The sequence below is a fragment of the Nomascus leucogenys genome, chromosome 7b, assembly GCF_006542625.1.
Source record: "Nomascus leucogenys isolate Asia chromosome 7b, Asia_NLE_v1, whole genome shotgun sequence".
NCBI classification, from domain to species: Eukaryota; Metazoa; Chordata; class Mammalia; order Primates; family Hylobatidae; genus Nomascus; species Nomascus leucogenys.
Genome location: NC_044387.1, coordinates 85,706,616 through 85,722,631, shown reverse-complemented (window position 1 = coordinate 85,722,631; position 16,016 = coordinate 85,706,616). Strand labels below are relative to the sequence as shown.

At 36.2% G+C, this 16,016-nt stretch overlaps 1 protein-coding gene across 2 annotated transcripts in view; it reads right to left on the bottom strand.

Moving 5' to 3' along the window:
- The window catches only part of KLHL2 (kelch like family member 2), a 115,051-nt gene that overhangs the window by 2,788 nt on the left and 96,247 nt on the right, over positions 1–16,016 (bottom strand). For both annotated transcript variants that reach the window (XM_030816294.1, XM_030816295.1), the window contains 6 exons: positions 14,571–14,688; positions 9,544–9,741; positions 8,723–8,824; positions 6,959–7,087; positions 6,159–6,299; positions 2,364–2,507 (listed from right to left, as the gene is read on the bottom strand). In XM_030816294.1, the coding sequence (XP_030672154.1) occupies positions 2,364–2,507; positions 6,159–6,299; positions 6,959–7,087; positions 8,723–8,824; positions 9,544–9,741; positions 14,571–14,688 (832 nt within the window). The remainder of the gene's footprint in view (positions 1–2,363; positions 2,508–6,158; positions 6,300–6,958; positions 7,088–8,722; positions 8,825–9,543; positions 9,742–14,570; positions 14,689–16,016) is intronic.

Sequence of the window (16,016 nt, the reverse complement as noted above, 5' to 3'; positions counted from 1 at the left end):
TTGTTATACAGTCAAAAGACTGGCAGCTGGTATTTATATTTTCCCTTCAAGGACTGGGGGTTAGCAACTTTTTAGATAAGAGCAGTCCAAATCATAAACCCAACTGCATTTGCACAAAATAGTAGAGTTAGCCTATCCCTTTCTGCCTTAAATTCTGGTGCTCGCTTATCTTCCTAATAAATGTCCTTGGTGGCACAGTTGTCTGCATTAAAAACTTGTTCAGGCAGATATCCATTCTCCTCAATAACTTTCTTAATGGCATCTGGGAGCTCATCTGCTGGCCCCTTGGTTGACAGAAGCTGTTCTCCTGTTATCGTGACATTTTTTGAGCCAAACCCCTTTCGAAAATTATCAGGTCATCCTTTGTTTGAGTAGGCTGAGGAAATTCTCCAGCTTTAGATCCTTCACCTTCCTTTTGCTTCAGGTTGTCATATAATGACTGTGCTTTTTCTCAAATCATGTTAGAGTTGACAGGTATGCCTTTCTTACAGCAATCCTGCACCCACCAAAAACCAAAACCAAAAAGTCAAAAATAATAAAAGTAATAAAAATTTAAAAATTAGCTGGGTGTGGTGGCACACCCCTGTAATCTCAGCTACTCAGGAAGCTGAGGTATGAGAATCGTTTGAATCTGGGAGGCGGAGGTTGCAGTGATCTGAGATCACGCTATTGCACTCCAGCCTGGGCGACAAGAGTGAGATTCTGTCTCAAAAACAAAAATCCTGCACCCACATAAAAGCTGCATGTTCAACACAAGATAAAAAGGGATTTCACAAAAAGTGTGAAGTTTTCAAAACTGCTGGGATGGCTGCAGGGATGGCTTCATGAATTTCCTTTTTCCTTTTTACAATGATCCCTACCCTGGATTCATTTATTTTGAAATGGTGGGCAAGTGCAGCAGCTGACCTCAATCCATGGTATATCTCAAGCAATTCAGCTTTTTCTTGTAATGTCATGACTCTTCTCTGCTTCGTTGAAGCACTTCCTAGCATCATCACCAGTGGCACTTTGTATGGGTCCCGTGGTGTTATTGAAGGTTTATGATATTGCAGTAAACATGATGAAAAATAAGGCAGAACCATGAGAGAGAACTTTTTACTGAGATACGCATCGCTGAAGAGACAAATTGCTCTTTCGAAGGTGATTAGCGCCCCACAGCTTTTTAAGTGGATACTCACAACAGCTGAGCTCACCAATACAGCAACAGGAGACAGCTATAAAATTATTATAGTAGTACAGCAACATACTATAGTTAATTTCATGCAGTTATGATTTAATCTTGTATCTTTGTGGTTTGTTCACATTTCTCTGGACTGTGAATGACACCATCTATGGTTTGTGGGTGTTTGTTCCCATAAGAGTTTGTGTGCATGTGTTTTGATAAATTTTAACTTTTTGTAATAGATTTGTGGATATTTTGTAGTAAATGATAAAACAGACTAGTATCTACATATATTTTATGTGTTCATAATCTTAAACTTAATTTTTTCAATATTTCTAGGTTATGCAGTTCATCTGAATTTTTTCAAACTGTTACAAATCTCCAAAAAAATTTTTCCAATTACTGAAAAAAATCCGCATATAAGTGGACATACACAGTTCAAACCTGTGTTGTCCAAGGGTCAACTGTACGCTATGTATTCTGTCAGTTTATACTTCAATGAAGTTGTTTTAAAAATTCATCTAATATTCAGCCATGTTATACTGGAATTCTACTGTACACAGCTCTTCTAAGTACTGTTTTGAATGATACATAAGCAACAGTGATGGTTAATGAGTTTAAACATTTTCTTCCTCCACTATTGGATCAATTTTGTTACAGAAATATTATACTATTAAAAGCAAGATAAATATAATTGAAATAAATAACAAAGACTCGCCATAATATTTATTAAAATTATCATTTATCTTACTAAGACAATGGACCAAAAAATCACATTTTATAACTCAAGCAGTACTATGCTTAAGAAAGAAAAATTATTCCACAGCCTCACTATAATACTATCTCACAGAGCTGCACCACGGCGGAATCCTATCCTATTTCTTGGACATCTCAGGAATTAAAGCCTTGCCACATATGAATTCTTCTCCTCTGCATACAGATTTTAGCTACATTAAATTTTATTATGTGATTTTGTATATCAAAGATTTGGGATTTTGAATACAAATGACTGTAGAATGACAAAAGTATACTGGTGCTTTATTTCAGAATATACACAGCCAATGTTAATCATCTTAAGAATAAGATATAAACTACACCTTGAGAAAAGACTTTATTCTTATAACAGAAAAAGTTCGTTAATATAAAATTCATAATGAGGTCATCTTTTTGTACGGAAATTGACTTTAGAGACAATTGTTACCTGCGTAACTTCTCCCTGTGCTCATACACGATGACACAACTGTCCATTTATCGGTTGTTGGGTTATAATATTCTACTGACGCCAAGTTACAGGAACCATCATCCCCTCCGACAACATATAACAGACCATTAACTGCACAAACTCCTTTAAAAAATTACACAGAGAGAAAACAATTATTTTAAAAATTTGGATGAATATGAGTATCACTGTACATGTCTAGTGAGGTAATCCCGAGACACTAATTTCTTTGAAAGGAGGCAAGAAGAGAAAATAGTGAGCATGTAAAGAATTCTTTTTATATTAGGATAGCCAGGCACCATGGCTCAAGCCTGTAATCCTGGCACTTTGGAAGGCCGAGGTGGGCAGATCACTTGAAGTCAGGAGTTCGAGATGAGCTTGGGCAACATGGCGAAACCCTATCTCTACTAAAAATACAAAAATCAGCCAGGCATGGTGGAGTGTGCCTGTGGTCCCAGCTACTCCAAGAGGCTGAAGCTGGAGAATCACTTGAACCCAGGTAGGCAGAGGCTGCAGTGAGCCAAGACCACCAAGACCACACCACTGCTCTCCAGCCTGGGCAACAGAGTGAGACTCTGTCTCCAAAAAAAAAAAAATTCTTTCTATATTAGGAGACTATAATACCACTTCTAAGCTCCCACTGAGTGTCATTTATGCAGTAGTTACTTTATATATGCATTATTCTACTTAATTTTCACAACATTATAGGTTAGAAACTATTTTGACCCTCATTTTATTTTTTTTAAAAAATAAAAAGTCAAAGTCAGCTACTTAGGGAATCTTAAGGAAGAAAATATATGTTAGTAGAAGGTAAAAATATTCTTAATTTTAATTATCACGCTGCATGGTTAGCTATTTTATCTCCCTTTAAAGAGAACAATATTATTTATCTATTAAAATAACTCTTTTCTTTGCAATAATTCAAAACATCTAGAAAAGTATAAAGAAAAAAAGATGACCTCCAACCTTACGTCTCTTAGAATAATGACCATTAAAATTTTGATCTCTACTCTGGCTAACTTTTCTCTATGCATATATACTCAGATACTTTCTTTTTTAACCCCAAAGTAGCTCACACTACACATGCTACTTTATTAAATAACTTACCCACCCTGGCCAACCAACCTACCTTGGACATTTCCTCAAGTTAATAAATATAAATGTAATTTTTATGTATGATAGTTTATTTAATCATTTTTTTACTGATGGATATTTAAGTAATTTTGATTTTTTTGCTGTTACCAATGATGTTGCAATGAACAAAGATACCCTGAATAGTGTTTTGAATACTTGAGCAATTTTTCTTAATATAAATTATTAGAAGGAAAACTCCTGAGTCAAATGGTAAATGCCTTTAAAAAGCTATTTCAATGTAATTTTTTAAAAGTACATTTAATATCTTATAAAAAGTTCAGTGCTGCTATGAACTTATACTAGAGGGCATCAAAGAATCCCAAAGAATGCTGCCCAAATCTATAAAACTTTGTAGGAAAAAAACTCATACCATTTTAAAGTTGTTCAAATACTTAAAAGCAAGAACCAAATGCTGCTGCCACACAAGCTCCACACAGTAGTTACATGTGTATGCAACACTCTATTTCAGCCTATTGATGGACAACATAGGACTGTGAGAGAAAAAATGATCTCAAAAATGGCCCTGCTATGATGGAAGGCATGAACAAGAAGACTACATTGTCCTAAAGAGTTTTCCCAATTATATCTACGAGGGGCTCACAGATTAAAGAGCATCCCACTGCAGAAAGGGAGGTTGGTCCATACATCCATTTGAATATATTAGCTATAAATTCAGAAGACATCAATTTTACTAACCCACTAACTCACAACACCAGATTCCTTTTAGGCGATTGGAGCCGAATCACTTTGCCAAAAGGATGCACTTTCCTGCAGTGTTTGATGGCTCCAGTTTATTCAGTTTACTTCAACACAATCAAATTCATATTTAGAACCTATTACAGAAGTGCTAGGTATTAAAGCTCTATACATAATCATCTAATTCAAATTTATTTCATTTTTACTCCACTCTTGGTGTCATAATTTACCATACTTATGAAAACTTTTGAAATCTGGCTTGTAAGCTGCTTGCTATTTCAAATTTATATGGATGCTTTCACCTCTCCCCATTTAACATTGAATACATGTCCTCCACTCTTTGCCAGCTTAGTTCTTTCTTTCCAATAATTTAGGTGCTTGGATGAGGTTCTTAGCTTAGGTTATTAAAAAGGAAGAGCTGAATAGATCTTATCAGAAGTTTGTTTCAGACTATTAGGAATATGGAATGAGGCTGAGATTTTAAAATACTCTTATGAACTTAAATAATTTTAAAATAGATGCTCAATTGGATTACATTGTATCTTGTAAATTATAGAAGTAAATAATTCAAATTTTGTTATTTGCATAGAAAATAAACATAATTCATTGAGAAGGAAAAACAAACTGAAAAACAAGCTTTCAGATTTCTCTCTCTTTCTGATTATCAAATAAACTCAAGTAATGTTGTCTAAATCAAAATATGAAACAACTTTTCAACAGAGACTTATATCTTTTTCCTAAATCCTACCCTTTCCCACACAATTTTTTGAAGAACAGGATAATGATAGCTCTATATATACAAATTATCTCTTCATTCTTCTACCTAAATGAGTGAATTTTGATATGAAAACAATTAACACATATAGAGAAAAAATAAGATTAGTCTAACCTTTAAGAAAATATTCATAAAAAGCTCAAATTGCAACTAAATTTCCTAATCCAGGAAGACACATGCACAAATCACCATGGCTTTTCTAACTTAATGTATACTGGAGTCACTTATTCTACTAAGGACCCAGATTTGAGGGTCTTAACATCGAATGAACTGATTACCATATACAACTGACTAGATGACGTGCAAGGCCAAACAGAATTAATTATAAATTCTGGTCTGCTGCTAACAGTATCTGCAGTTCCACACACTTAGTCTCTCTTAGTAATCACACTTCTTTAAAGAGAAATTAGGATGAGCGCTGATGGAAGGGGGGTGTCCAATGGTGTACAGTAAGTTTGAGACTCACCACGAACTTATTTTACACTATGAGAAATGACACGAAGATAATGGCATTTTGAAGAATCCTAGCATTTCCTGAAAGGCTATGTAGCTATCTTGAGTCTATTTCCCATTTGTATTTCCCTTCCTTGATTCTTCTTTGTAAGTGGTTAGTTCCCTAATCTTGCAGTTCTCTACTTTCTTAAAATTATTTGTTGTTGTTGTTGCTTTAGTTTTTCCATTTTTCTGGAAATCCTGAACTGTACTCAGCTAGGGTTACCTTTGCAGACTTCCCCTCTAGCTTTAGATAATCAACTAGCTTTTTAACCTAGTATAAATATGTACTCAACTAGACTAAATTTCCTGAGAACTAGGATCTCCAGTATATGATAGATACATAGTAGGCACTAAAATATATCTGTTGTAAGAATGAATGGATTCAAGTATCATTTAAAGGGTCTACTCCTAATTTAATTAGTCTCCACATTTATCACCAAAAAGTAGCAGCTAGTAGAAATGATGAGTTTACTGAAGTGTCACAACAACCTGTTATGTTCCAGAGACTATGGCAGGCATTCACTTTATAGGATTATTATGTAAGTTTCTGTCTTTAAAGAGGTCAAAGTCTATCAGGGAACCCAGATCAGTAAAAGAACAATGGAAACACACAGTGATACCAGTGAAACTTAAAATAAAATTCAGCTTAAGTTTTATAACCTTAAACTGGCAGATACCTGCATTTCTTCTGCACATGTTCATATCTGCAACCTGTCTCCATGCGTTAGTGGTGGGATCATACACTTCAACACTTTTTCGTACTAAAGGGCCATCATGACCTCCTACAGCATACAATAAATTGTTTAACACACCAACACCTATAAAACACCACCAGCCAAATAGAGGGGCAAAAAGAACAAGAGATTTATATCATATTAGGTTTATTTAAATGACTTGTAACTAAAACTTTTGAAGTTATAATTCATAATAAAAGCAAGCTGATACTATAGCCTACAATTTAAGAAATGGAAATCAATAGAATTGATGATTAAATAAGCATCTCAACAAACTATTATTCTGAAAAAAGAGGCATGTCAAACAGAATAAAAATATTAATAATATGTAGGTGAAACACAGGGAGGGAAAAAGTCCTTTAATGTAATCCTTTTGAAAACAATATCCATAATAAAATAACCCCATATTAAAGCACAAAATTTTAAGAAATATACATGAAAAGACTTGATTATTAAGCAAGTTCCCCAATAAGCACTAAAAACAAAAAACTAAAAGGAGTGCTAACAACGTGAATATATAAATGAAACAGAAATGTCTATGGCACTTAGACATTAAATTTTAAAATAAAATTACTTTGTAATTACTCCCATTACCTGCACAATTCAAAAGACATTTAGCAGTGCCATTAAAATTAGCATATCATATATTTTCAGATAATGTAAAGTGATGCCACTGAATCATTTTACTTTAACTATTTTCCATAATTTTTGTGCTTCAATTGCTGAAACAGGTTCACATGTACCTGCTCCACTCCGCCTGGTGCTCATTTCTGCTATATAGGTCCACTCGTTTGTTGTAGCATTATAGCATTCTACTGTGCTAAGACACTGACGTGATGCTCCATCATAACCTCCTACAGCATAGAGCAAACCTACACATAAAATCACAAAGAAAGCCAAATTTATTAAAAAACAAACAAACAAAAAACACTATTTTTTCAAGCCAGAAAATATTAATATATTTTCCTTCATGGCAGCAGAGTTTCCCCTTAAAGTGCTGCTGATTTTTATGAACTATATTAGGGTCTTGCCGAATGGTGACAGATGGAGTAATCAAATCATATTATGAAGATCTGCAGGGTATAGCTGATGCTGTTAATTTTATACTTTCATCAAGAATCTGATAAAATAGCACATTCATTATATCTTTAGGCAACACTATTTGATAAGTGAACAACATCCTGTAAAACAGAATTAAATAACAAAGTTATCCTAGGAAATCGGAAAAAAGGTTAAATCAAAAATTAATATCAGAATGCAATGCAATATTACTTGGCATTAAAAAGGCATGAAGTACTAATAAATGCCTCAGTATAAATAAACAAATCTTGAAAACATCACCCTAAGCTAAAGAAGTGAGTCACCAAAGATCACATACTGTATGACTAAAATGTTCAGAAGAGGCAAATCTCCAAGTGATAGAAAGTAGATTAGCAGTTGCTGAAGGTTGGGTAAGATATGAGTAAGAGCTAAGGGAAGCAGGATTGCTTTTAGAGGATAATAAAAATGTTTTAAAATGAATTGCAGTGATGGATGCACAATGAACTGTATACATGAAATGGGTGAATTGTATTGCACGTGGATTATATCACAAAAAAGCTGTTTTTTTCTAAGTGCAGAGATTACACCTACGATGAGGAGGGGGTGGAAACTTGCAAATTTGCCCAAGTTAATTAAAAAAAAAACACCAAAAAATAATACTTAGAGCCTTCCTTAACTTTTGTTGGGAGACAAAGTAGGATATAAATAAATAACTGTGGCAATCCATCCCTTAACAGCCAGATATAAAATTACACATTTATGTCACCTGAATTGTTCCCCAAAACAACTGTTAAAATCAGTTGACAGTCTTATATAGCAGCAGTCCTCAAACCGCAGGCCATGGACCGGTACCTGTCTGGAACCTGTTAGGAACCAGGCTGCACAACAGGAGGTGAGCGGCAGGTGAGCAAGTATTACAGCTGAGCTCTACTTCCTGTCAGATAAGCAGTGGCATTAGATTTTCACAGAAGTGCGAACCCTATCTTGAAATGCACATTTGAGGGACCTAGGTTGTGCACTCCTTATGACACTCTAATGCCTGATGATCTGAGGTGGGAACAGTTTCATCCCAAAACCATCCCCCCAACCCACCCCTGTCCATGGAAAAATTGTCTTCCACAAAACCAGTCCCTAGTGCCAAAAAGGTTGGGGACTGCTGTTATATAAGTCAAACACACACAGTTATATAAGTCAAACACACACACATACACACACACACACACACAGAAAGGAGGAGGGATAAAGGGAGGGGGATAGAGAGGGAGAGAAAAGGCCTTCTATAGGTTGATTTATATAGAGAAGCTAATTTTAAAAAGAGGATAACTGAAATTTTACAGTAATTACGACTTTTCTTTTTAAAATGATAATTAGCTTTCCCATTCAGAAAACTAAAGTTGAGCTTACTGGAAGAACCACTCTCAAGGATCAAAAAGCCATATGTACCTGAAAGAACTGCCAACACCTACCTCCAACAACACCCACACCAACACTGCTCCTCCTTGTATTCATGGGAGCTACATGAAACCACTCATTAGACTTTATGTTGTATGCTTCCACAGATGACAAACCTATAATAAAGCAAAACAGTCTTCATTTCCTTCTCTAAAAAAAGTCAATAGTTCATATATATGGAAAAATACTTCAGGTATGTTACATTGGGCTAAAATTAAGAGAAGAAAATGGTGGAATGTAAACACAGCAATTACATGAAAAACAGGCACAGCTTGTTTTCCAGAAGGCTCCTACCTAAGCTACTGACATTTATAAGCTTTTAAAACTTGATGACTGATACTGCTGCATAAGAAAGAAAATTTATATACTCAGCACTCATATCATTTAAGGAAATTCTTGATAAAATTTTAAACTTATCTTTAAATACCAGTTAAAACCTCACATGTTGTAATCCCAGCACTTTGGGAGGTCTAGGCAGGCAGATCATGAGGTCAGGAGATTGAGACCATCCTGGCTAACATGGTGAAACCCCGTCTCTACTGAAAAATACAAAAAAAATTAGCCGGGTGTGGTGGTAGGCACCTGTAGTCCCAGCTACTCAGGAGGCTGAGGCAGGAGAATGGCATGAACCCGGGAGGTGGAGCTTGCAGTGAGCCAAGACTGCGCCACTGCACTCCAGCCTGGGCAATGGAGCAAGACTCCATCTCAAAAAAAAAAAAAACAAAAAAAAAACAAAAAACCTCACATGTGCCCTAATGTTGCCACAATTTATTCCATAAACATGACTACTACGTTAATTTTAGCAGCAATGTAGAAGAGATGAAAAGGAAATTACCTGTACTCCCATCAAAGCCTCCCACAGCGTATAACAATCCATTTAACACAGCAGCTCCCAAAGTGCTTCTCCGGTCTCTCATGTTAGCAACGCTGGTCCACTGGTCCTTCACAGGGTCGTAGGAATCTACAGTGCGAACTCTTAATGAGCCATTAAAGCCACCAACAGCAAAAACAAGTCCAGCCATGTAGACCATGCCTGCAAAAGGAGTACAGCATTTAATGATCAACATGCAACTCAACTACCACCAATATCCAAAGATTGCTTTCTGATAAGTCTATAGCTGTTGTCAGAACATGCTACTCTTAGGAGGAGCCTGATTAAATAAATCCTTGAAAATGCTATTCATTTGCAAGAACATCCAATTACTAAATTGTCTTTCTTTCTAAGATTATTATTATTTATTTATTTCTTTATTTTGAGACGGAGTCTCACTCTGTCGCCCAGGCTGGAGTGCAGTGGCGCCATCTCGACTCACTGCAAGCTCAGCCTCCTGGGTTCACGCCACTCTCCTGCCTCAGCCTCCCGAGTAGCTGGGACTACAGGCGCCCGCCACCACGCCCGACTAATTTTTTGTATTTTTAATAGAGACGGGGTTTTGCTCTGCTCTCGATCTCCTGACCTCGTGATCCGCCCGCTTTGGCCTCCCAAAGTGCTGGGATTACAGGCGTGAGCCACTGCGCCTGGCCTTCTTTCTAAGGTTATTAAAAAATGCAATGGCACAGCCTAAAGTACCATGTTGACTCTTGGTTTTTTTAAATATCAATTTACAAGCTTAAATAATGAGCCATTATTTTCCAACTACTTGAACCTGTACTCACCTCCCATAGCTTTCAATTTTGGATCTTCTAGTGGATATTCTTAGAATGAAACTCTATACGCTTATAAATTTATTTGCATAACGTATTCCTAGTTTATCATGTTAGTGGGCTAAATCAGGGGTCGGCAAATTTACAGCCTACAGGCTAAATTTGGTCCACCAAACTATTTCTGTAGAACCCATAAGCTAAGCATGGTTTTTATATTTTTAAATAGCTGAAAAACAACCAAAAGAGGAATATTTCATGACATGTAAAAAGCTATATGAAATTCAAATTTCACCATCCATAAATATAGTTTTATTGGAACACTGCCACACCCATTCACTTACATATGGCTGGTTTTGCACTATAGCAGTAGATAAGAAGCTGTGACAGAGACCATATAACCACAAAGCCTAAAATACTTACTCTCTGGTCCTTCAAGAGAAAGTCTGCTGATCCTTAGGCTAAAGAGATATTACGGAATCAGTGAATGGAGAAACTGGACTGCTTGACTCAGGTTTCAACCATCTTTTCACTTTTCTCAACTTTTTTCATGCTGCTGTCCTAATCGGACAGGCTCCTATCACCATCCGCTCTGTTCTCTTTAACTCTGAATCCTCAGTTAAAGTTCCACATTCTCTATGATGCCTTCCCTGTCCACTTTAGCCTAAAAGGGATTATGTCCAGCTCCTGAACCCTAGAGCAAATAACATCTATATCGTGTACTTGAGGTTTAATAAATGTACCGTCTATAATATAATTACTTTAAATTGTTCAAATTTTTATTGTTCTTAGTTCTATAATGTTTATGTCCCTGTGCCAGCCTGAGGGCAGGCAATGTGGCTCACAGTTCTCTGAATCCCTGTAGGGAGAACTGGAATCACCAGATATGTTTGACGAGCTCAATGTCTTGCAGATGTTATCAGGCAAGAGATGCACCTCTACCCCTTATTGTCTTACCCTCTAGTGCTTTATTCCCCCACCCCTGTAAAAATACACGGAAACGCAGTCCTCCATATAGCAACAAGACATTTCCAGTTCAGACGAAGTTGCCTGTTTTGGCCCCCTGCTAGCACAGAATTTAACAGACCTCCTAAGAGGGCCTGGAGACTCGTGAGCAGCAACATAGCAGGCAGCATGTTTCGGCATGAAACAATCCTGTATCCCAAAATCATAACTAACTCCAGGGAATGTTCATTGTGGGAATTTTGCCCATTGCAATTTTCATTTTCCTTTCTCTACCCACAAAATAACACTACAAATATGCCATCTCTTAGAAGTAATGTAGCATGCTTACCAAGTTTTAGAGAATTTTAGGTCACAGAGAAGAAGAAAATAAATGAATCAATCTATGAAGTGCCCCCCACCAAAGGCTCTGGGTCTAGAGAAGGGACTGAACTAAAATAAGTATGAGAACCTCCCAAAGTTATCAGGAAACTGAAGTGCCCAGAAGTTTCATTACACAGTTTATTAAAAATTGGCCAAGTTTACACAGTTAAGGACATTGGCTCTAATCTAAAGGAGGCAGAGGGAAGAGGGCATGATGAAGATAAAATTTATTCATAGATACCCAATAAGTAAATAATACATTTTGCAATAAAATGAGTCAAATGACTTATGGCCCCAATGAAAAGGGAACTGTATTAGGAATCAGATATGAATCAAGAAACCAGTTAGTAAATGGCAGACAAGACTCCACTTCCAATAGTAACGATAAAGATAAAATACCTGAAAATAAACTTGCCAAGAAACACAGAGAACTATTGGAAGAAAACGTTAAAAATCTACTGAAGGATATAAAAGAAGACAGGAGTCCTATCACTAGTTTCATAACACAGTAAAACATATTATAAAGCTCAGTAACTAAAATTGGCTTTGTCTTGATGCATGAATAGGCAAGACAAATCAATGGAAGAGAACAGAAAATTTAGAATAAAACCAAGTAAATGTGGAAATTTAATACATGATAAAGGCAGCATTTCATCAAATGAATGGAGACAGATAAGTCAATAAGGGGTATTTGGACAACTGACTAGCCATTAAAAACCAAAATCTATACCTTACATCTTAGACTAAAATACAGCCCAGAAATCTTAGATATATATATTTATAAATAAAACTGTAAAGGTACTAGAACAACAAATGTTTTTAAAATATAATTTTGTCATAGGGTAGAAACCTGGCAGATACCACCTTAACCAAGAGAACAAGGTTACCCTCACAAAAAATAATCATACTAAGTCAATTTAACCATGGAAAAATATCAGACAAATCCAACTTGAGAGACATTCTTCAAAATATTTGACCAGTCCTCTTCAAAGAATCAAGGGCATAAAAGATAAGAAAAGACTCTGGGACTATCTCAGATAAGAAGATATGACAACTAAACGCAAAGCAGGATCCTGGAACAGAAAAAGGGAATCAACGGAAAAATGGTAAATATGAATGAAGTCTGTATTTCAGTTAATATTAATATGCCAATGCTAATTTCTAGTTTTCATAACTGTATCACAGTAAGATATTAATATTGGGGAAAGAATATACCAGAATTCTCTGTTCTATCTTTGCAACTCTTCTGTAAGTAAAAGTATTTCAACATAAAGTTTTTTTGGTTTTTTTGTTTGTTTGTTTGTTTTTTGAGATGGAGTCTCACTCTACTGCCTAGGCTGGAGTGCAGTGGCGAGGTCTTGGCTCACTGCAACCTCCGCCTCCCAGGTTCAAGCGATTCTCCTGCTTCAGCCTCCTGAGTAGCTGGTATTACAGATGCCTGCCACCATACCCAGCTATTTTTTGTATTTTTAGTAGAGAAGGGGTTTCACTATGTTGGCCAGGCTGGTCTCGAACTTCTGACCTTGTGATCCACCCGCCTTGGCCTCCCAAAGCACTGGGATTACAGGCATGACCCACTGCGCCCGGCCCAACATCAAGTTTTTAAAAAATATGTTTGTGTGTGTATACACACACTCACACACACATACAGATAATTTTGGCATATGGCTTTCTATGCAAGAAACAAATTTTTAAGTCCAGAGACAAAAAACGTTGGTATACAGGACTACATTAAAAGATAAAGTTTTTACATGGCAAAAATAGCACAAAGTCAAAAGATAAAAGATTAATACAAATAAATATTCACACTACATATCACAGACAAAAAGGCTACTTTCCTTAACTGTATCTGTGACATCAATAAAACTATTAAAATGGCAAAAATCATGAACTGACAATTCAGAGAGAAAGATATTTAACTTTCCTCATAATTACATAAGTACAAATTAAGGCATTTTTCACCCACCAGATTGGCAAAGCTCAAAACATTTAATTACAAAGTACTGTCAGGAGTTTAGGGAAACTGGCACCTTCATATTTTACTGTTAGTGGGAGTAATAACTGACATATCCTTTTAGGACATCCTTTGAATCAGTAAGTCTAGTTTTAGAGTTTTATCCTGCCAAAATATATTAGCATATGTACGCAATGATGTAGGTATAAGAGATTTGTTGTAGCATTGTTTATAACATTAAGATTAAAAACATTTTTAATGCTCTATTAAAAACTAGTAAAAACTATGTCCAGACCAAAATAAAACACTAGACAGCTCTTACTGAATGAGGTAACTCCAGATATGCTGATATGTAACAATCTCCAAGATGTATTGTTAAAGTGCTACCATCATAGAAATGTTCCATTACATACAGAACTCATTTCGCTATGGGAGACAGAAATTATGGATCCAAGTTTAAGTCCCAGGAAAAATCCCGAGTTTGTATAATAACTGCTTCTTTTGATCACAGCTTTGGCCAAATGAAAGTCTATTTCAACAAATGTTTGTAAAACAGATGCCTTGAAGAAGGCAATTATGCCTTATAACTGAGGGACTTAACAGTACCTTATAGCTGAGGGAATCTCCTAGAACTAAGGGTCCCAACCTAAAGAATTCCCCTCTCAACACTTCCGGCAAATGTAACTAGGAAGTATCCGGCAAATTACTAGCTCCTCCACCTTACACTGAACAATCAGAAAGATACGTAAAGTTGGAGACAGAGTAGCTATCCCATCAATGTCTTGAGAGGCATATGAGGCCCCTGAATTACTGTTTAACTACATAGCTATTTTACTCAAAGCTTTTTTGATATAGATTTTTCTAATTAACAAAATAAGAACTAAAAAAGAAGCCCCCAACGACCCAGGAGTAGAGAATTGACCATGATGCATGATGCTTACCTGCCCTGCACCTCCTGGAAGGCAACTCTGCTACTTGGTGCCACCTTTCTTCTTTAAAGTCATAGCATTCCACACTCCGGATAGCCTTTGGTGCTTGGCCCCCAACCACCACCATCAACTGCAAGGGCAGAAATGTAAGCACTTGAACAAATGACTATTACATATTGAGGATTTAAAATGTCCTACAAAGACACTGGTGTGGGAAGTGTTAGGATGAAGATGATAGGGTGAGCTGGCGAATACAAACATCTAACCATCTAACCAACATTTCATAAACATCAACAAAGGGGGCACATGTTAAAACTACAATTCTATCATCCAGCACATTTAGTCAAAAATAAGGACTTCAGAAACTAAGTTTCTGATCCTTCAAGCAAAAGCAGTTATTTAAGCCAAAAAACAGCAGGTAGTCATTACTGGCAAGGCTGCAGTATGTCATAGGGCTTGCTATAAACTAGATCCTAGTTTTGCAATGACCAGGCATTAGAACTCCACAATCCAGGAGAGAAGATAGAAATGAAACATATGTTACTGGGTAGGTGAAGTGAAAAAGACAGTAAGTATTAAAAGAAAGATGGAAGAAGGAAAAAAAATATTGAAAAAGGAGGAGTAATTGAATTGGAGCTCACAAGAGTACAGATTCCCGAATCTCCAGTAGAGACCTTTCCTGATGCCCCACAAATAAAACAACCTAACAGGACAGGTAATGGAGATGCTGGATATCATAATGAACAAATACATAATAGGCTACTTTTGAGAATAAATGAGGTCTATAAGTTCCCTCAACTCAATCCAACAACTATTTACTAAATGCCTACCGTCTATATGTGTCCAGAACTATGTTAGGTGTTATACATAAGAAATATAAGACATGGTCTCTACCCTTCAGGACTTGATAGATCTCACTAAGGAGACAAGACTTATGAAGTAACTCAAGAACAATACACAATTACATATGATCAAAAAATTATGTGATTAGTATAGACGTAACTGCTACTGCTGATCAGAAAATGAAAAGCTGCTGTAATTTAGTAAAAGCTTCCTGGAACCTGATCTATGGTCTTGCTAAATGGATAGAATTTAGAAATCAATGTGTCTGTCTTTTACTGAGTATACACAGACACTCTCGGGCAACAGTGAAAATACAGCTGTCAAATCAGAATAATGTAAACATTAATGATGTCTCAAATCAAAAACTGTAAAGAATGGCAAGGACCTTCAGGAAAAGATGAGATAATGATTGGAAAAACAGATGTTAGAAAGAAACAAAAAATAAAAACAAACAGAATATGGAGTAACTCATATACACAAAAAGAGGAGATTTGCAACCTTGACTAGGCAATGACCTATCTGTACTTAGAATTAAAGAAAGATGGGTACACAGCAAAAAATGATTGCTGAATCAGAGAGAAAATCCCAAGTTTCCAAAAAGAAGCCCATTTTAGT